General features: G+C 47.4%; 1 protein-coding gene across 6 annotated transcripts in view; it reads left to right on the top strand.

The window, feature by feature from the left end:
• The first annotated feature begins 1,424 nt into the window (after positions 1-1,424).
• Positions 1,425-20,326, top strand: part of LOC310683646 (cyclin-dependent kinase 11B) — a 32,141-nt gene continuing 13,239 nt past the window's right edge. For 2 of the 6 annotated variants that reach the window (XM_083453881.1, XM_083453880.1), the window contains exons 1-9: positions 1,425-1,551; positions 6,019-6,146; positions 8,383-8,498; positions 9,403-9,527; positions 10,768-10,906; positions 13,647-13,783; positions 17,616-17,732; positions 18,816-18,911; positions 19,028-19,186. In XM_083453881.1, the coding sequence (XP_083310007.1) occupies positions 6,036-6,146; positions 8,383-8,498; positions 9,403-9,527; positions 10,768-10,906; positions 13,647-13,783; positions 17,616-17,732; positions 18,816-18,911; positions 19,028-19,186 (1,000 nt within the window). In that variant the 5' untranslated portion in view covers positions 1,425-1,551; positions 6,019-6,035. The remainder of the gene's footprint in view (positions 1,552-6,018; positions 6,147-8,382; positions 8,499-9,402; positions 9,528-10,767; positions 10,907-13,646; positions 13,784-17,615; positions 17,733-18,815; positions 18,912-19,027; positions 19,187-20,326) is intronic. The other 4 variants (XM_083453883.1, XM_083453882.1, XM_083453885.1 and 1 more) reach the window with 3 other exon arrangements.

Below are 20,326 nucleotides of genomic sequence, written 5' to 3'. Positions count from 1 at the left end.
TTTTGCTCTCTGTTTAATTATCCTGTCTACATGAGTTGAGGGAAAGAGCAGGGCTGGGGTGGTGAGGGTGGCGGGAGGCCAAATGTGGGGAACCCTCTCTCCACAAAGGGGGTGGGAGGATTTGGTGGGTGCCCCTCAATCCTCACCCCCCTGATATGTCTCAATTTTGCCCAAACCAAAGGTGTCAACTTTAGCCCAGGTTCAGTTCCCCCAGCATCTCCAGGTAGGGCTTGGAGAGAGACATGTCTGAAATCCTGGAGAGCTGCAGGCTGTCAGTGTAAGACAATGCTGAGCTATATTCTCTGGGAGAATTGAACGAGAGAGCAAAACAAACTCTTGAGCTGCCAATAAGCATAGGATGGCATCCAACTTAAAAATGGGAGCAAGCCACATGTACACACAGAGAGAACCTGAATTTGAAATACCTGCAGGCCTTTTTTCTTCCCAGCCATAATTAAATGCAAATAAAAGGGGAAGAAACGGAGGCAGTGAGAGATTTTACTTTCTTGGGCTCCATGATCACTGCAGATGGTGACAGCAGTCACGAAATTAAAAGACGCCTGCTCCTTGGGAGAAAGGCGATGGCAAACCTAGACAGCATCTTAAAAAAGCAGAGACATCACCTTGCCAACAAAGGTCCATATAGTTAAAGCGATGGTTTTCGCAGTAGTGATGTATGGAAGTGAGAGCTGGACCATAAAGAAGGCTGATTGCCAGAGAATTGATGCTTTTCAATTATGGTGCTGGAGGAGATTCTTGAGAGTCCCATGGACTGCAAGAAGATCAAACGCATCCATTCTTGAGGAAATCAGCCCTGAGTGCTCACTGGAAGGACAAATCCTGAAGCTGAGGCTCCAATACTTTGACCACCTCATGAGAAGAGAAGACTCCCTGGAAAAGACCCTGATGTTGGGAAAGATGGAGGGCACAAGGAGAAGGGGATGACAGATGGCTGGATAGTGTTCTCGAAGCTCCCAGCATGAGTTTGACCAAACTGCGGGAGGCAGTGGAAGACAGGAGTGCCTGGCGTGCTCTGGTCCATGGAGTCACGAAGGGTCGGACACGACTAAACGACTGAACAACAACAATACTATTTTATCCATTGATTTTCGTGGGCAGTTCTCCCTTAATTCCACAGCTCGGGTGGTTTTATTTGGAGTGGGGAGCCATAAAAAAAACAACACCCTGGAAGTTAGGGAGCCTTTATAAGTCCACACTTTATGCATCTCTATAAAAATTGTGAATTGATGTCCACAAGAAAACGCTTGATTTCCGTCTTGGAGCTGGGAGGCTTAGTGGACCCAGAAGTACGTTACCCCTTCATAGGTCTATTCGAAAGTCTACGGGCTTCCGGCTGACGTTCTGCGAACGTCCACAAGCGGACGGGCCTCTCCCTTTAACTGTCCCCGGGCCGGGCCGGAAACTTCCCCCTTTCCGGTGACGTAATGGACCCGCGCCGGAAGAAATGCGTGCGCCACGCGTCGCGCTTCCGGGCACTGCATCCCCGGCAAGTGAGTCGTGGAGGCGGTGGCGGTAGGGGCGACAGGGAAGGTAAGGGAGGGTCGAAGGCGGGGAGGCTGCGGCTGCGGTGGGCCGCCTTCCCTTCCCCGCTCCCCCGGGGCCGGGGGCCGGGTTTCAGAGGGGAGGGAAGCGGGGTTTCCTGTGGCGGGGAAGGTGGGCCGTGGTCGGGCGGCCTGCCTTGCCGGGGTGGCGTGTTGTGGGGCTAGGCCTCCCTTGCAGCGGGTGGCGGTGAGGCGTCCTCTCGAGCTCTCCTTATTTTACTAGGATTTGGAGATTTTCATCTTGGCTTCCCCCCAAGACGCTCGGAACTTCCTTCTCTGTCCAACCCCGTCCCACTTCATTCAAGTTCTGTTCACTTCATTCAAGTCCGGAGCCCCCGTTAGGGCTCTTGGCTGAGCGGGTGTTTTATTTATATACCGTTATTTATTTATTTATTAAATTTATGTACCGCCCCTTCGCCAAGGGTCAAATTGCGGTTTACAAGGTAAAAACGTGAAAGGGCATAGCCACAATGACAAAACCAAACAATAACATCCACCCCAATTCGAGCTTTTCCTCTTCCTGGTCCTGCCCTGTGCCCTCACTACAAATACAATGCTGTATGGGTTTTTGGGTTTTTTGTGTGTGCGTAAGGCTGCAAAATTCAAAGGCTAGCTTGTGGACTGTGAGCTTTTTCTTTTAAGGAACTTTTGATGGTGTGGTTTGTTCATGGTCGCTGCACCTGCTGAAATTACTAGCTCTAGTACAGCTGCGCAGGGGCCATGCCTTCTGAATACCTTTAGCAATGGTGCATTTGGGGCAAACTGCTTGTGGAGGCTGTTGCCCACCAGTCGATGATATATGGGGAGGAAACAGCTTGAAGGAGTGGGGGCTGCGTGCGTCACGTTCCAAAAGCCCCAGGTTTAAACCTTTGTCCTTGCTATTATAAGATGTGTTGGAATCCTTTGGTCCTACAGATGTTGTTGAACTACAAAACCCATCTTCCCTGGCCATTGGCTGTGTTTTCTTGGGCTGATGTGAGATGTAGTTCAGCAATGCCTGCAGGGCCAAAAGTTACCGGTGTCTCAGTTTAAATAATTAGGTAGCAGGTGATGGGAGAAACCTCTCTCTTCCTGAGAGGCTAGAGAGCTGTTCAAAGGAGACAATAGCTGAGCTAGGAGAATCAGGTGACTGATGTGCTCCAAGGCAGCTTTCAATGACCCTATTAATAAATGAATGCTGTAGTTACATTATACTAGCAGCCTTGTACCCAGCGTTGCTTGGAAATTATATACAGTCATAGAATCATAGAGTTGGAAGAGACCACAAGGGTCATCGAGTCCAACCCCCTGCCAAGCAGGAAACACCATCAGAGCACTCCTGACATATGGTTGTCAAGCCTCTGCTTAAAGACCTCCAAAGAAGGAGACTCCACCACACTCCTTGGCAGCAAATTCCACTGTCGAACAGCTCTTACTGTCAGGAAGTTCTTCCTAATGTTTAGGTGGAATCTTCTTTCTTGTAGTTTGTATCCATTGCTCCGTGTCCGCTTCTCTGGAGCAGCAGAAAACAACCTTTCTCCCTCCTCTATGTGACATCCTTTTATATATTTGAACATGGCTATCATATCACCCCTTAACCTCCTCTTCTCCAGGCTAAACATGCCCAGCTCCCTTAGCCGATCCTCATAAGGCATTGTTTCCAGGCCTTTGACCATTTTGGTTGCCCTCCTCTGTACACGTTCTAGTTTGTCAGTGTCCTTCTTGAACTGTGGTGCCCAGAACTGGACACAGTACTCCAGGTGAGGTCTGACCAGAGCAGAATACAGTGGCACTATAACTTCCCTTGATCTAGATGCTATACTCCTATTGATGCAGCCCAGAATTGCATTGGCTTTTTTAGCTGCCGCGTCACACTGTTGGCTCATGTCAAGTTTGTGGTCAACCAAGACTCCTAGATCCTTTTCACATGTACTGCTCTCAAGCCAGGTGTCACCCATCTTGTATTTGTGCCTCTCATTTTTTTTGCCCAAGTGCAATACTTTACATTTCTCCCTGTTAAAATTCATCTTGTTTGTTTTGGCCCAGTTCTCTAATCTGTCAAGGTCGTTTTGAAGTGTGATCCTGTCTTCTGGGGTGTTAGCCACCCCTCCCAGTTTGGTGTCATCTGCAAATTTGATCAGGATGCCCTTGAGTCCATCATCCAAGTCGTTGATAAAGATGTTGAATAAGACCGGGCCCAAGACAGAACCCTGTGGCACCCCACTAGTCACTCTTCTCCAGGATGAAGAGGAACCATTGATGAGCACCCTTTGGGTCCGGTCAGTCAGCCAGTTACAAATCCACTGAGTGGTAGCATAGTCAAGACCGCATTTTACCAGCTTCTTTACAAGAATATCATGGGGCACCTTGTCAAATGCCTTGCTGAAATCAAGGTAGACTACATCCACTGCGTTCCCTTCATCTACCAGGCTTGTAATTCTGTCAAAAAATGAGATCAGGTTAGTCTGACATGACTTATTTTTCAGAAATCCATGCTGACTATTGGTGATCACAGCATTCCTTTCTAGGTGCTCACAGATTGTTTGCTTAATGATCTGCTCCAGAATCTTCCCTGGTATTGATGTTAGACTGACTGGGCGGTAATTATTTGGGTCCTCTCTTTTCCCCTTTTTGAAAATAGGGACAACATTTGCCCTCCTCCAGTCTGCCGGGACTTCGCCTGTTCTCCAGGAATTCTCAAAGATGACTGCCAGTGGTTCTGAGATCACATCTGCCAGTTCTTTTAATACTCTTGGATGCAGTTCATCTGGCCCTGGAGACTTGAATACATCTAAACTAGCCAAGTATTCTTGTACTATCTCCTTAGTTATTCTGGGCTGTGTTTCCTCTGCTGAATCATTTCCTCCAAATTCTTCAGGTCGGGCATTGTTTTCTTTATCGGAGAAGACTGAGGCAAAGAAGGCATTGAGGAGTTCAGCCCTTTCTGTGTCCCCTGTTTGCATTTCACCATCTTCTCCTCTGAGTGATACCTCGTCATACCTCGGGTTAAATATGCTTCGAGTTGAGAGCGTTCGAGTTGCACTCCTCGGCAACCCGGAAGTAACGGAGCGCGTTACTTCTGGGTTTCGCCGCTTGCACATGTGCGGACGCTCAAAATAACGTCACGTGCATGCGCAGAAGCAGCGAAAAGCGACACGTGCGTGCCTGCGCAGACATGCCATCGCTAGTTACATTTACCTCTAGATGCGAACAGGGCTTCGGAACGGATCCCGTTCATATCTAGAGGTACCACTGTATAAACAACCCAAAACCAGTACATTGTTGAAACCAGTCATTAAAATCAGTGCAGCTTCGAATGGTTCAGTCCACCATTTGAGTTCAAATGGCCTTGTATCCAAACATAGACCAAAAACTTGCTCTTTGAGCTCTTTCAAAAGTTTTGTTGCTCTATCTTAGGAAGTGTCCAAATGCATAGGCAGCAGACGAGCAACTTTCTGAAATATACAGTAGATGTTTTTCATGATGCCAACCCAGCTAGCAAACTGGCCAGTTTGTTTTGGGATAATTATAGTTTCCAAGTGCTTTTCAGAGGTGGCTGCAGGCAGAGTACCTTAACGGTAGTTTGGGGGACAGGAGGCGGGCAGGTGTGGAGAATTCCCTGGTCCTGAATGGGGAAACTGTGCCCCTGAAGGACCAGGTGTGGAGCCTGGGAGTCATTTTGGACTCACAGCTGTCTATGGAGGCACAGGTCAAATCTGTGTCCAGAGCAGCTGTTTACCAGCTCCATCTGGTACGTAGGCTGAGACCCTATCCGCCTGCGGACTGTCCTGCCAGAGTGGTGCATGCTCTGGTTATCTCCCGCTTGGACTACTGCAATGCGCTCTACGTGGGGCTACCTTTGAAGGTGACCCGGAAACTACAATTAATCCAGAATGCGGCAGCTAGACTGGTGACTGGGAGCGGCCGCCGAGACCATATAACACCGGTCTTGAAAGACCTACATTGGCTCCCAGTACGTTTCTGAGCACAATTCAAAGTGTTGGTGCTGACCTTTAAAGCCCTAAACGGCCTCGGTCCAGTATACCTGAAGGAGCGTCTCCACCCCCATTGTTCTGCCCGGACACTGAGGTCCAGCACCGAGGGCCTTCTGGTGGTTCCCTCACTGCGAGAGGCCAAGTTACAGGGAACCAGGGAGAGGGCCTTCTCGGTAGTGGCGCCCACCCTGTGGAACGCCCTCCCATCAGATGTCAAAGCGATAAACAACTACCTGACATTCAGAAGACATCTTAAGGCAGCCCTGTTCAGGGAAGTTTTTAATGTGTGATTTTAGTGTATTTTTGGTTTCTGTGGAAGCCGCCCAGAGTGGCTGGGGAAACCCAGCCAGATGGGCGGGGTACAAATAATAAATTATTATTATTATTATTATTATTATTACTCTCGGCGTTATTAAAATGTGGTCAGCCGGGTCCATGATAGGGTAGCAGCAGCCTCATTTGTTGGTTGTCTTTTCTTTCAGTGCCTTTTTAAACACAAATGGGTGATGAAAAGGAATCTTGGAAAGTGAAAACGTTAGATGAAATTCTTCAGGAGAAGAAACGTCGCAAAGAGCAAGAGGAGAAAGCAGACATAAAGCGCCTCAAAAATGTAAGCTGCCCTTCTAGAGCCAGTGCCTATAAGGGACATGAGTATGTTTTCTTTTCCCTCATTTTCTTCCCCCTCTCTCTCATTAGAACAAAGCTTCTTCTGGTATTCTCAGGCAGCAGTCCTGTGCACGCCTGCTTGAAGTAACTGAGACTTGCTCCCAAGTTCACACACATAGGATTGCATGTCTGGTGAAAGTCCTTTGTGCTAGTCGAGTACCACTCTCATGGTGACATTGTGCAGTTTAGAAAACTACCCAAACTTTGCTCCCCCACCTCTAATTAAAGAGAAAGCATTCTATAGGTTGTTATAACCTGCTCCGGGACCTGCTGGTGAAGGGCAGGTAATAACCGTAATCTCCCGGGGGGGGGGGGCAGGTTTCCTCCTAAATATTATTTTGCTTATTTTAATGTTATTATTTAATTTCTATACTGCCTAATAAATTAAAAAGATATCTAAGCAGGGTACAGAAAACTGAAGCAACAACAGGCAACTTAAACCATTACAACAATACACAGCTGCATATAAAAATGTTACAATGATATAAAATTACTAATGTATCTATACTTATACATCAGTTCATTTTCCTCCTGCCACACCCTCCGGGTTCTCACCCAGGGTCCAAACAAACACTCAGCTCAACCATAAAAGTATCATAAGAAGAAGAGTTCCTGCAAACAGCAGACATTGCCCTAGTCTCTTGCTCTAGACTTGCTTTTTATGGGCAGGCCCAAGGGGGATGATACTTCCTCAGGCTGCCCGCAGCTGTGTCCCATTTAGCTGCACTCTCCACACCCAGTTCCAGGTACAGCAGGTTTGTACTTTTGCAAACCTCAGTGTTGTTGTTTATTACCGTATTTTTCGCCCTATAGGGCGCACTGGCCCATAGGGCACACCTCGTTTTTTGGGGGGGAAATAAATAAAAAATATATATTCCCCCCCCCCCCCAGCCACGGGGCTGGGGTGGGGGAAGCCCGAGCTTCCCCTGACCCCAGCCCCCAGAACAGGCTGCTACCCGCAAGCCTTCATTTTTGGAGAGGAAAAAGTGCGTCCTATAGGGCGAAAAATACGGTACATTTGTATACCGCCCTTCATCACAAGATATTAGGGCGGTTCACAGAACCAAACTGTCTTGCCAAAGGCAAGGTGGTTCTTTTAAAATGAGATTCAGAAGCAATACAAAATACACAAGTGAGTAAGAAGCCCTCAAGAAGCAGCAATGCGACTCCCCCAGGTAGCCTTAGTTTGCGTGGCCCTGCAGCCGATCAGTCCATGCACGAGCTTCAAAGAAACTCTGCCCAAATTGTCCAATTCTGTGTGGCTTCCAAGACTGACTACGTGCAGATCATCCATTAGTCACCCTCTCCCAATGCCTTACTTTCTCAAAACAATGTCCAACATCGAAGAAGGTACTCAGCGCTATCCTCCACAGCTGATTAAGGCAGCTGTTGGGGGGGGGCTTCACCTCCTCCCAACGTTCTCAGGACATTAAAGACTGTTCTCGCACCATCGAAAAACTTAACAAGAGCGAGGGAGTGGGAAGGAACAGAGGCAGGGAGGGTAACCATGTGAAATCACTACTCGATTCATTTTTGTCTTCTGGATGCATTTCCCATATGCAAACACAGGATAAAAACACAGTGTTCTGCCTAACCTGGCAAATTTGTTGCAAAGGAACTTCCACATTCACTTACCACCCCCGACATCATACTCATTAGCTTATTCACAAACGTGCACATGCAGCAGCCAATTAACTCTTGCTTCCAGAAAGAAAGTGAATTGGATTGGAGGGTTCAAAACAGTTGTCTGCAGCAGCAGCATGACACTACCCAGGTTGTAAATAAAAACCTGTTGGATTATGGTGGCATCCTACTTATGTGCACTGGTCCCCAGAGGTGAAAGAGTGCTTGCATGATCTTCTTTCCCCACTATACTTTGGTTCTACCCATTTGTCCAAAGTTCCCTGGAATATTTGTATGAAACATTCCATCATCAAAAGCACATCAAGTAGCATCCTGTGATTCCCTCTCCCCCCCCCCCCCGCCGCCTTTGAAGTGAATATAGTACACAAATAGGTTTCCCCCTTTTAAATGTCTGTGTTCTTTCCAATAGTACAACAAGCTCTCTGCCTCTGCTATGATCGGGTAACAAAGTTTGGGGGGGTGGTAAAACTACGAATAATCTTTCACTGTGCACAATTTCCGAAAGCCAAAATGTGTGTTTCCCCCTATCGTCGTAGTCTGATGATCGGGACTCGAAGCGAGATTCCCTTGAAGAGGGAGAGCTGAGAGATCACCGCATGGAGATAACTATCCGGAATTCGCCTTACAGGAGGGAAGACTCTATGGAAGACCGGTAGGAAAGCCGCTAGCAGAGGGAGGGTTATACCCTCTCTCTCACACACACGGTTTAATTACAATTACTCACACTTACCATATGATAGGAATGTGTATGGCGGTCTGGAACCCTTCCAGATATTCTTGGGCTGCAACCCCTATCATCCTTGAACACTAGGCCTGATGGAGGCTAGCAATATCTGGAGGGCCACAGATTCCTTTTCCCTGCGTTGAAAGAAGGCAGATTTGTGATGGTGGTGGTGGCTGGGAGCAAGTGATGGTCTAGCTTAGGGATGGGGAGCTTGTGACCCTTCCAGATGTTGGACTGCAACTCTCACCATCCCTGACCATTGGCCATTCTGGCTGGGACCGATGGGAGTTAGAGTTCAGCAACATCCAGAGACTTCTGGTCTACAGAGATGTGGCCGTTACGATGGGCTGCACCTGAATTAGTAGGCTGGCAGGTTCTAGTTCCAGCTTCCCTTCGCAGCTGGCTTTGCTTCATTGGCAGTCTTCCCTGTCATCGTCTTTGGGACCATCACCTCTGCCTTCCACGATTGCTATACTGTTGCATTGCGCTATACTTCATTTCTCATTTTTAAGCAGCTGTGTTTTACTAAGCACTGTGCACAGATTAAAAGTCTTTGCTCTGCAGCTTACAGGAGGAAAACAAGGTGGGGAGGGTTAAAATAAGCAACCTTGGGCATGTACTTTTAAAGTGACATAGTGATGACCAGCTTGAGTAGAAGCGATTCAAGGGAGGGAAGAAGCCAATGAGCAGCTGGTTTCAGTTGCCACTGTCCCATCTCTCAGGCTGCTGTTGCCAGTGACTCCTGATAGACGACAGTAAATGAATGAACTCTTGTTCTGCATACACACGATCCCTTTCCCATTCTCCCTCCCCCCATTGTTGTGGACTTCAGGGGAGAAGAGGACGACTCCCTGGCAATCAAACCCCCCCAGCAAATGTCACGGAAGGAGAGGGCACACCACAGAAAAGACGAGAAGAGGAAAGAGAAGCGGCGTCATCGCAGTCACTCGGCAGAAGGTACTCAGGTCCCTTCTTAGCATTTCCTCCTCAGTGTCTCCTGACCTCTGGCGTCCTTGGAAGAGGGTTGGTGTCTGGAACCCATCACACAATGATGAGTTCAGTTAAGGCAGCCTTATATGTACGCCCACAAAGTTTAGTAGCCAGCAGGCTCCCCTCCCGCCCGCTTAGAGCGCAGCTAGCTAACTTACAGTTCGATATTCTGATCTGGCCTTCAAGAATTATTTTTGCTGGCCCTTTAAGAACTCAGCAATTTTTACTGGCAGTGGTAAGGGAAGTTCTTCAGCCATTGGCTCAATTGCTCATCAGGTGACCGCTCCTACTTTTGACCACACCCCATTATGTTGCGCTAACCAATGAGCTGTAAATGGTGGACCTTCTCATATTAGAGGCTAATAGCCTCTGTTTCCATCTCCGCCTTTCAGGGAGCATGGAAATGCAGAGGATTCTTAACAGGGTAGTTTTAAAAAGCTGTGGCTTCTACTGAGCCATTCATTTTCTCTCTGCATTTCCATGCAGGTTGTAGAGGAAGAGACTTTCCTCCCTATGCAACTAGCCTGGGAACCAAGTGGAGGGGCTGATGCACTCTATTCCTCCTTCCCCAGAGCACTCATTCATCTGCATGGAATCCCTGGTTGCCTATGGCAAGCCGTTGAATATATGAGCTGACCCTCCCCATGTAAGGTTGTCTGCTGAGACACCCCCAGCATACTTCAGGGTGTAAGCTCAGTCCATGTGGGGCACTGGGTCTTTCGGGCCTCACCATTGCTGTATGTCGACTGAGAACACACCTTGGGTCTATCAGTTGTCTGCTGGCCACCTGGTACCTTCTGGTTGCTGGCATCCATGAGGAGAATGCTGGACCATGTGCATCAATAAGCTTCTTACGTTCTCAGGTGAGAGCTCGGAGCCAGGGTAGCTTTTACCCTGTGTCAGTAGAGTAATATTGTTAATAGTGCCAGCTGCAAAGGCACAAGGAAGGGAGAAGTTCCAGCGTTCATGGAAGTCAGCTTTAATTTTTAAAAGCCCTTTAACCTGATGGCTAATCTTAGCCATGGTGGATTGTGGTTTTGTTTTGTTTTGTTTTAGCAGAGTCCCAAGAGAAATGATTCTTTCATAATCTGTGTTTCCCTCTCCTTCTCTTTTTCATCTGGTTCCTTTGCTCGTTTTACGACTTCCGAATGCTGTTTGGGAGGGGGGGTAACGGTTTGGCCTTTTTTTTTTGTATCTCTATTATTAGGGAAGCATGCTAGGGTGAAAGAGAAGGAGCGCGAGCATGAACGTAGGAAAAGGCACCGCGAAGAGCAGGATAAGGCCCGCCGTGAATGGGAGAGGCAGAAAAGGAGGGAATTGGCTAGGGAGCATTCCCGGAGAGAGAGGTAAATCCCCCCCTGGCCCCGGAGCCCCAAATCCAGCATTTCCTCCCCAGAACCAACTTCGTAGGGACATTGTGCAATCAGTCTAACAGCTGTACATCTGCTCCTTTGATTCTGTGCTTATGTCACCTGCCACTAAATAGCTGTCTGGGGGCCGTGATCACAAGAACTTCAGAGATGTGGCAATTTGCTTAACCGTGTAAATCAAGCACTTAACTGGTTTAACCGTGTAAGCGAAGGTATGGGCTATTGGAATGTGGTATTATTTCCATGATGCCGCATAGGCAGCAGTTCCAAAAAAAGCTACAGACTGTGCTGTTGACTTAAGAATTTAGTTTCCTGGGACTACCTTTTTCTTGTAATGCAAACATAGGATCACTGTGATGAGTGGTTTTTTAAAAAAGTGGGTGGACAGTGCTTGGTAACATTGCAGAAACTAGAGATGCAGTGGAATAATGGTTTGATGCAGCTCCCAGTTGTTGATTTGGAGTCATGGAGAGCGCCACAGAAAAGCTGAACTAGACCATGGAAGCAAACTTATTGGTTTGGCTGAGGGCAAAATGCACACTTCTACTTTTTGAGAATGCATTGGCTCTGCTGTATTACTGTAATGAATCAAAAAGAAGATGCAGGACCACAGGTTAGCTACTCCTGACTTAACAGGACACGGACAAAGCCTAACGGCCCCCCAGGCTCACACCCTCTCTCCTCCTCTGTGGCTGGGAGGATGAGTTTGAAAGCTTTCACACCCACTTGTAGTTCAGCACAGTTGGTCTTGTCATTTGAGCATGGAACTGTGGTTGACAGTGACTGTGGTTGATTTAAAAACAAGCCACCATCAAACCATGGTTTCTGAAGCTGGCTTGTTAAAAGGAGTCATACTTAACGCAAACCACAGTTCCTGGTGTGGGTGGCATGGCAAGTTGCACTTAACCAAAAGCACAAGCTGACAGAGTCCTCCCAGCTGCATAGTGGGAGGAGAGCAGGGAGCTCGTAACCTCTTAGCTGCTGTGAGAGGGAGGGGAAAGGGTTGGGGGGCATGTTGGGGGGGGGTAACAGCTAGGCATCAAATCATACTCTGTGTGATCTCTGAACATAGCTTTTAATTGATTGAGAAACCTAATAAGTTGAGGTTACGCAAGTTCGGCCTTCATCAGAAGCCATGGTTTGGGCATCTAACTGAGTGTGCCTGTTGAGCGATGGGTGGAGCTGGGGTTAGGAGTTGCTCCTTGTGCAGAAATCTAGCTAAAGAAAGACACCCATGGAGGAGTCCTGTAGCCCTATGGATGCAATTGATATGTGAGCTTGGTGAGAAATGTACAGTAGTGATTTGAACCAACATTCAGAAAACCACCTTTAATATGAGGGATATTACAACTTAAGAAATGGACCGTGCATTTCACACAGCTTAATCCTGCATATCTGATTCACCCCAGTGGGCACCAGATAAGTACATAGGAACACAAAAGCTGTCTTAGCACCTGTTCAGACTGTTTGTCTGTCTTGCCTAATATTGCCCGCTTGGATGGTGGGGAACCTTTGTCTGTCCAGCTGCTGTTGGACTCCAACTCCCATCAGCCCCTGCCAGCATGGCCAATGGACAGGGAAGGTGTGAGTTGGAGTCCAGCAGCATCTAGACAGAGCGCCTCCCCATTCCTGGTCTGCTACGACTGGCAGATGTTCTCCATGATCTTGGACAAAGAGAGGTCCTTCCCATCCGCTGCTACCTACTGTTTAACTGGGAATACCTGGAATTGAACTGGGGGCCTTCTGCATCTAAAGCAGGTCCTCTGCCACCAAGGTCTGTGATCCCTCCCCATCAAAATTCTCCAGCGTGGAGGCCTCAAGTCTCCTACCAGCCCATAAAGCAATGTTACAATGCCTTCCCCTTAAGAGAGAACATTTGGGCACTAGATCAAGCGCATGGTTAAGAAATTGTGGGCTGTATCCAGGGTCTGCCCTGCTCCAAGCAGATCCATTGAAATCAGTCCACGTGGCTGACTTGGGCCACTTAATTTCAGTGCATCTGAGTAGGGCTAATACTGGATTCAGCTATGTGTTACAGGGATGGAGAACATCTGCCCTCTCTTATCTTCCCCTCGGGACTCTTCCACAGGCCACCGCCTCTCCTTAAGTGTTTGGGTTTTTTTGCCTGGCCAGAATGTGCCCTTGAATTCTGATAATGCCTCTGGCTTTCCTGGAACGCAGGGATAAAGAGTGTAATGTAGAAACTCACTTGCTGAAGGAAGGGGAAATTCACACCTATTGCTCTGCCTGCTTTTGCCTCTGGCTCCACCCACCACAGGCATGTGGCCCCCAGAATGTTGCCGAGAATGGAAATCGGCCCTCAGACTGAGAAAGGTTCCCCACTGCAGTTGTACTACATCCATGGTACTGTTGCCAGAACCATGAGCCAGAGGCGATGTTGGTAGTCACTGTCCTCCCAGGAGGGGTCTCTCTTTCGTATTTGAGGAGGGTCCACAGCAGGGTAGGTGGGTGGGCAGTCAATAAATATCTTAACATCCTGATTTGTGTTGGTGCTGACTTGGCTAAGCAAAACCTCTCTTGATAAGGGAGATTCGGCCTTTGCGCAGATGCCAGAAGCTACGCTCTTAAAATAAACATTGCTAACCTTTCTAGAGGGAATGCAGCGAAAGAGACCATATAATTCAAAATTGTTAATTAAAACAAACAAAAACCAATTCGATAAAATAACACGGGCGCCTGATGAAACCCTTCGTAGGGACCGCCTGGAGCAGCTTGAGCGGAAGAGGGAGCGAGAGAGGAAAATGAGAGAGCAGCAGAAAGAGCAGCGGGAGATCAAGGAACGGGAGAGGCGAGCGGAGGAGAGGCGTAAAGAACGGGAGGCCAGACGAGAGAGTAAGTAGCTCAGAGGCGGGGGCGGAACGGGGCGAGGGAAGCCTTATTTCCTTGCGGGTACGGATCGTGTGTTTATTTCGTCTATGACGTTTATGCCCTGAAAACCTTTGACACAGACGTGCTCCTGGATGTCGGGCAAAGGAGGCTGTCTTACGCCGCATCAGATTCTTAGGACATCAAGCTCAGTACTGCCTCTTAATTGACTTTCCATTGGCACCAGCTCTCCGGGGTTCCAGGAAACTCCACCTGGACACGATGGGGGATCAAACCTGGGATCTTCTAATACAAAACGGATGCTCTGCCGCTGAACAGCATCCCTTCTCCTAAGACCTAGGAACATAGGAAGCTGTGTTCTCTTGAGTCAGACCATCGGTCCAGCTCGCTCAGTATTATCTACACCACTGTTTCCCAAACTTTGGTCTCCAGCTGTTTTTGGACCTCAACTCCCATCCTCTCTACCCAGCAGGACCAGTGGTCAGGAATGATGGGAATTGTAGTTCAAAACCAGCTGGAGACCTGAGTTTGGAAACCCTGGTCTACCCTGACTGGCAGCAGCTCTCCAGGGTTTCAGGTATGAATCTCTCCCAGCCCTACCTGGAGATGCTGGGGTGTTGAAACTGCTCTGCCACCGAGCTACGCTTTCCCTAAAAATAAAAGCAGGGTTCCAGTCCTCATGTTTCTGAATAAAGAGCCAATTTAAATAGGAGCATAGTAAGCTTCCTTGTACTAAGTGCATCTAACTCAGTGGTTTCTGCACTGACTTGCAGGGGTCTCCAGGGTTTCAGACGCAAGTCGTTTTTTCCAGCCTTGCCTGCAGAAACCAGGGTTGGACCTGGGACCGTCTGTAAGCACAGCGTGTGCTGTAGCTCAACATTGTGTTTTTGTCTCAGGGCACAGAAGGGCATGGGCTTTGATTCTGGCTGCCGAATTGCCGCTTTCCAGGAATCTCCGCTTTCTCGTTTTAAAAGAGAAAAAGAGTTTATAGCCTTCACTGCTGCCAAGATAGGCTTGGAAGTGTTTGGGCAGAACATGGGAGCTCAAGGCATTGCCAAAAACAGCTTCACTGTGGTTGGATGCAGAAGCGCTGTGCTCTGTAGATGCTCCTGTGGTTATCGGAAGCAGGAGAGCAAAATAACCCCCAAGCATGGCTGCTCCTTTGCTGGTTATGCAGTGGCCTTACGATAAGCAGAAGGGTTGCGGTGGTGGAGGTTCCTTTTCCTGGTGCTCAAACTACTGGGCATGCTTAACCTTTTTTTGTTAGCCCCCCGGGTACTCTGTATTTTGTAGAAAGCTTGGGGACAGGGAGTGATTAGCTAAAATTGGGGTGGGGCGGAATTGGAATATAGTGGTACCTCGGGTTACATACGCTTCAGGTTACAGACTCCGCTAGCCCAGAAATAGTGCTTCAGGTTAAGAACTTTGCTTCAGGATAAGAACAGAAATCGGGCTCCGGCGGTGTGGCGGCAGCAGGAGGCCCCATTAGCTAAAGTGGTGCTTCAGGTTAAGAACAGTTTCAGGTTAAGAACGGACCTCCGGAACAAATTAAGTACCTAACCCGAGGTACCACTGTAGAGTGTTTGGATTGCATTAAGTCCTCCCTTCTCTACCCTCCACAATAATTTGCATTTTTTTAAATCCTCCACATTTAAATTTCCAAATGGGTATTCAAAATATGTAAAACTCTCCCATCCCACCCCACCCCCAGTGTCATTTCCTGTTCCACATAGTCTCTTAAAGTTAGCTGGTGTATTGTTGCTGTGTCTCAGTGCTAGCTTCTGCTGTGATTTTGGGTGTGACACATGGGGAAACAGAGGTATTGGGGTCTAAATGGACCCTAACATGGTGTGAACTCATATTTAGCAACCTAATAACAACTCAAAGTTAATCTTTTTTATTATTATTAAAAAGCACCACACATCTGTATATCTGCTATATATTTTTGGGAGGTTGTTCGTTCACTGTGCATTTGCATCACTTTTAAGGTATCATAGCCAAATTTTTGCATGATGGTTCCTGAGATCAAGGAGCAGGTTATTGTCTGTGTGTGGCTACACAAAATGGAGGCCATTTTGATTCAAGATTGGGCACTGAACCTTTCAGTACCACTACTTTTAACCATGGATTTGAAAACTACCATGGGTTTTTTTGTTGTTCCTTAGAATCCTGGGAAACTCGGGGCCGTGTGTATGCGCTTATCTGTCTGTGTATATATTTTATTGCAAATATATCTGAAAGAAAAAGGAAATAAATGTCAGATCACATTAACAATCATGCATCAATCTTACTTAAAAAACCACATATATAAATGCAATGAGTCTGGATGTTGAAACAGATATCCAGACAGGATTGATGATTGTATACATTAAAATGAAGATAGGTAAGTAAGATCTCCAGACTGTTGAGTAATGGATGGTGAATGTTTATCCTTCCAACTGTGACATACTAGTCTTTGTCCCACCACCACCCTCTTAATCTTCTGGAAATACTGAGTTTGAGGGAAACGGGCAAAGGGTAAGAGACCTGTGATTTGTGAGACCTCATAGGTCCCCAGGAAGTCACTATCCTCTCTTGTTTCCAAAGTACAGGTTGTCAGTGCCACTGATTATGTAGCAAAAATGGTGCTGTCGGTGCAGGAGAGGGAGGCATCTGCAGGCTAGGGAGAACCCCAAGGTTTGCAAGTGGATATATCTTCTTATATGTATAAAAACGTAAGTCTGTCATCACGCTGTCATCATAGCAACCAGTAGGCTATGTCAATAGCGTGACAACAGAATAGCAGGCAGGTGAACGAGCAAGCAGCATGGGCCGCAGGTGGCCTAGGAGAGCTGTTTCATGGGGGGGGGGCCTGCAGTTTGGACAATGAGAACTGAGCATTCTTGGTGGGCATGGAATGCTGGCTGACCGGGGGTGGAAAACGGAATGTGAGATGAAATGGAGTGGCTGAAATACTGAACAGCACCATCCCACATTTGCGACATGATATTGCGAGTTCCACATAGGAAGCTGGCTTATACTGACTCAGATCATTAGTCCATCTAGCTCAGTATTGTCTGCACTGACTGGCAGTGGCTCTCCAGAATTTCAGAGAGGGCCTCTGTCCCACCCCTAACCTGGAGATAGTGGGGTTTGAACATGGCACCTTCTGCACTCAAAACAGGTGAAGTCCTGAACTTTGGTCGCACCGTCTGATTTTGACTTCTGGCTTCACCCGGATTTGTTAGCAAGGAGGTTATCTAGGTAGCTGTCTTACACTGAGTTAGAACTTTGGTTCATCTACCTCAGTACTGTCTACCCTAACTGGCAGCAGCACCAGGATTTCTGTCCATCTCTACCTGGAGATGCCAAGGGTTGAACATGGGACCTTCTGCGTGCAAAGCAAATATTCTGCCACTTAGCCACAGCTCATCCTTGTGTAGACTCTGGATACCTTCCATGTCTAGCTATTTCCTGGCATCCACCCTCCCCACATCAAGTCGTATATAGATTTCTGAAATAGTTGTTCCCTGCTATCATAAATAATTGATTCTGGGTACCTATTTTTTATGTTTAATTGGAGTCGTCGTAAGAGTCTTCTGATTGATTTTAAAGCTGCGTCTTAGTCTGTCTGACCCTAATAGCCCATCACTGAGGTGTGTTTTCAAACTTAAGGATGGTTGAACCTTAATTAAACGTTGCTCCTTATTCGAATGTGCCAGTGTAGTACTGGTAGGCAGGGAAGGAATTCTCATTTCGCTAGAGCTGCAAAGTTTGCATGAAGCAAATTGCCATGGCGTAAGAACGGAGATTTCAGTCCAGGACTCACCAACAGATTTTTTTTTCTTGTGTTGACCAGTTTCAGCACACCACAGGACGGTGAGAGAAGACTACAACGAGAAAGTAAGGATCTGGAGCCGCAGCCCGCTACGACAACAGAGAGAAAAGCTTGAACAAGGAGAAATCCGAAAGCCAGGTAACTTTTAAAGGCATAAATGTGTCTTCCTTGCGCCAGGGAGGAATCCACCGAGCTAGCCGAAAGTATACGGCATTTTAAAATTATTTCTACTTAGTTATTATCCACCTTTCAACCTAAAGTCCCAGGGTGGCTTACAAGAATTAAAGCACAACATTAAAAATGTTTTTGTTTTCAAAAAACAAATTTGCAATCATAAAAATAAGGTGGATCCTAAGAACATGCACCTCAGGTGTCAAAAGCCAGGGTAAAGAGGTGAGTGTTCAGCATCCTCCGGAAGCTGCATATTGAAGGGGCCAAACACACCTCTGAGGAGGGAGTTCTACAATTTGGGGACCGTAGGAAAGTTTCCTCTCCATGTATATCATTTGAGCTCAGTGATTCAGTTTACTTGGCTTTTGTTTAGTAAACAAAACACAAGGATGCCATGTTAAAATTATTTCCAAGTGTTTTCGTGTGGCTTAAAGTTAACAAACTGAAATACTGCATTAAAAAGAGAGAGAGAGAGAGAGAGAGGTACCTCGGGTTAAGTACTTAATTCGTTCCGGAGGTCCATTCTTAACCTGAAACTGTTCTTAACCTGAAGCACCACCTTAGCTAATGGGGCCTCCTGCTGCCGCTGTGCTGACACCGCACGATTTCTGTTCTCATCCTGAAGCAAAGTTCTTAACCCGAGGTAATATTTCTGGGTTAGCAGAGTCTGTAACCTGAAGCGTATGTAACCTGAAGTGTATGTAACCCGAGGTACCACTGTAGATAGATAGATGGATAGATAGATAGATCATCCTTCCAGGGCAACTCAGTGCATGTTGACTTGGTTGGCCCACTTGGTGGCAGACATTTTCCTTGCATTCTTCAGACCAGGGAGAGGGAGGGGAGATGTTGGCCCTTTGTTTGTTGCTGGGGCTGATGGGAATTGGAGTCCAACGGCTTTCGGATGGTCATGGGGTTCCTCACCCCTGCTTTAGATTTTTAAGGCAGAAAAAGCCCTGCAATATTGTACAAGTAGAATCCATTAGTACTTTTGAGAATTGGGATTTCTCAACCCTGTTCCCAATTTTTTAAATTAAAAATAAAAAACAGTGAAAGAAGAAAAGCCAGAAGAGAGAGACCCCCTTTCTGATCTACAGGACATCAGTGACAGCGAAAGAAAAACCAGCTCAGCAGAAACATCCTCAGGTAACCACTGGGGTGTAAGAAATTTAGGGGTTCTTTAATGAGCCAATAGCAGTTAGCTTGAGAGTTGAGGTTGGGTTTTTTTTGCATTTTTTCATCTTTGTGTTTGCTTTCTTCAGGGGAATCTGGATCTGGTTCGGAGGAGGAAGAGGAGGAGGAGGAGGAAGAAGAGGAGGAGGAGTCCAGCAGTGAAGAGTCAGAAGAAGAGGAAGAGGAGGAGGAAGAGGAGGAGGAGGAGACAGGAAGCAACTCTGAAGAAGTGACAGAGCAGTCAGCTGGTAAGTGTCTCTCACGTACACACAAACACACAGCAGCATTCGTGTTTCTACTGTGGTCTCTTTGGAAGAGTGAAGTGTGTGTGCGCTTTTACACACTTTCTGCCTCTCAGGGTTGGGGGAGCTGAGCAGAGGGGGTGGCTGTTGGAAAGACGCCCGGGAATGGCTGCCAACTTCCCAAGTCTCTCCGGTGGTTCTCCCTGGCTGTAAATCTCCCTCAGTCCAGAGAGACCGGTAATAGGTGACCCTCCTCTCCCAAAAAGAGCACACCAGTCTTCTGGCATATCATAGCAGAAGAAAGACTCAATCATAGTTCTAAAACTACTTTATTTACAGTCTACATACAGAGACTCCATCAGTACGTCTGTGCTCTCTGAACACCAGTACAGAAACTGCGACAGAAGTGAAACTAACTTCCAAAAGTACTCAGGAAGAGATAATACAGACTTTCTTTCTCACACTCTCTCAGACACTCCCATGCTGTATACAATCATATTACCACCCACTGGTACAGCTGGAGCAGCTCGGATTGATAAAAAGCCTAACAGTGGCACCCACAGCACTGACGCAAAGACCCAGTTGTGCCCATGGGTCTAAAAACGTTGCCCACTCATGAAGCCAGTCTTTTGCAGCCCTACCTAAAGATGCCATTGTTTGAATCTGGGACCTTTTCCATGCTGTACCGCTGCTGTATCACTGAGCCACGGTCCCATTTTAGTAGTGTGATTTCTTTTTAACCATTGGAACCAGAAGAAGGCCATAGTTCAGTGGCAGAGCATCTTCTCTGCATGTGTAAGTCCCCAGGTTCAATCCCTGGCGTCCCCAGACAGGGCTGGGAATGTTCCCTGTGTGAAACCATAAAGAGGCGCAGCAGAAACGTCCTTAATTGAACTTGGCATCAGCCTCTGCTCTAGAGGTTGCAGGATCTGGAGCTGAGCTTCAAAGGAAACTTATGGAAGACTATGGTCCTTGAGATAGGTAAAGGTAGAGGGACCCCTGACCATTAGGTCCAGTCGTGACCGACTCTGGGGTTGCGGCGCTCATCTCTCTTTATTGGCCGAGGGAGCCGGCGTACAGCTTCCGGGTCATGTGGCCAGCAGGACTAAGCCGCTTCTGGCGAACCAGAGCAGCGCATGGAAACGC

Source organism: Podarcis tiliguerta (assembly GCF_965153285.1).
Source record: "Podarcis tiliguerta genome assembly, chromosome: 8".
In the NCBI taxonomy this organism is placed as follows: domain Eukaryota; kingdom Metazoa; phylum Chordata; class Lepidosauria; order Squamata; family Lacertidae; genus Podarcis; species Podarcis tiliguerta.
The sequence above is the reverse complement of the archived record's forward strand: the minus strand, read 5'-3'. Positions and strand labels throughout refer to the sequence as shown.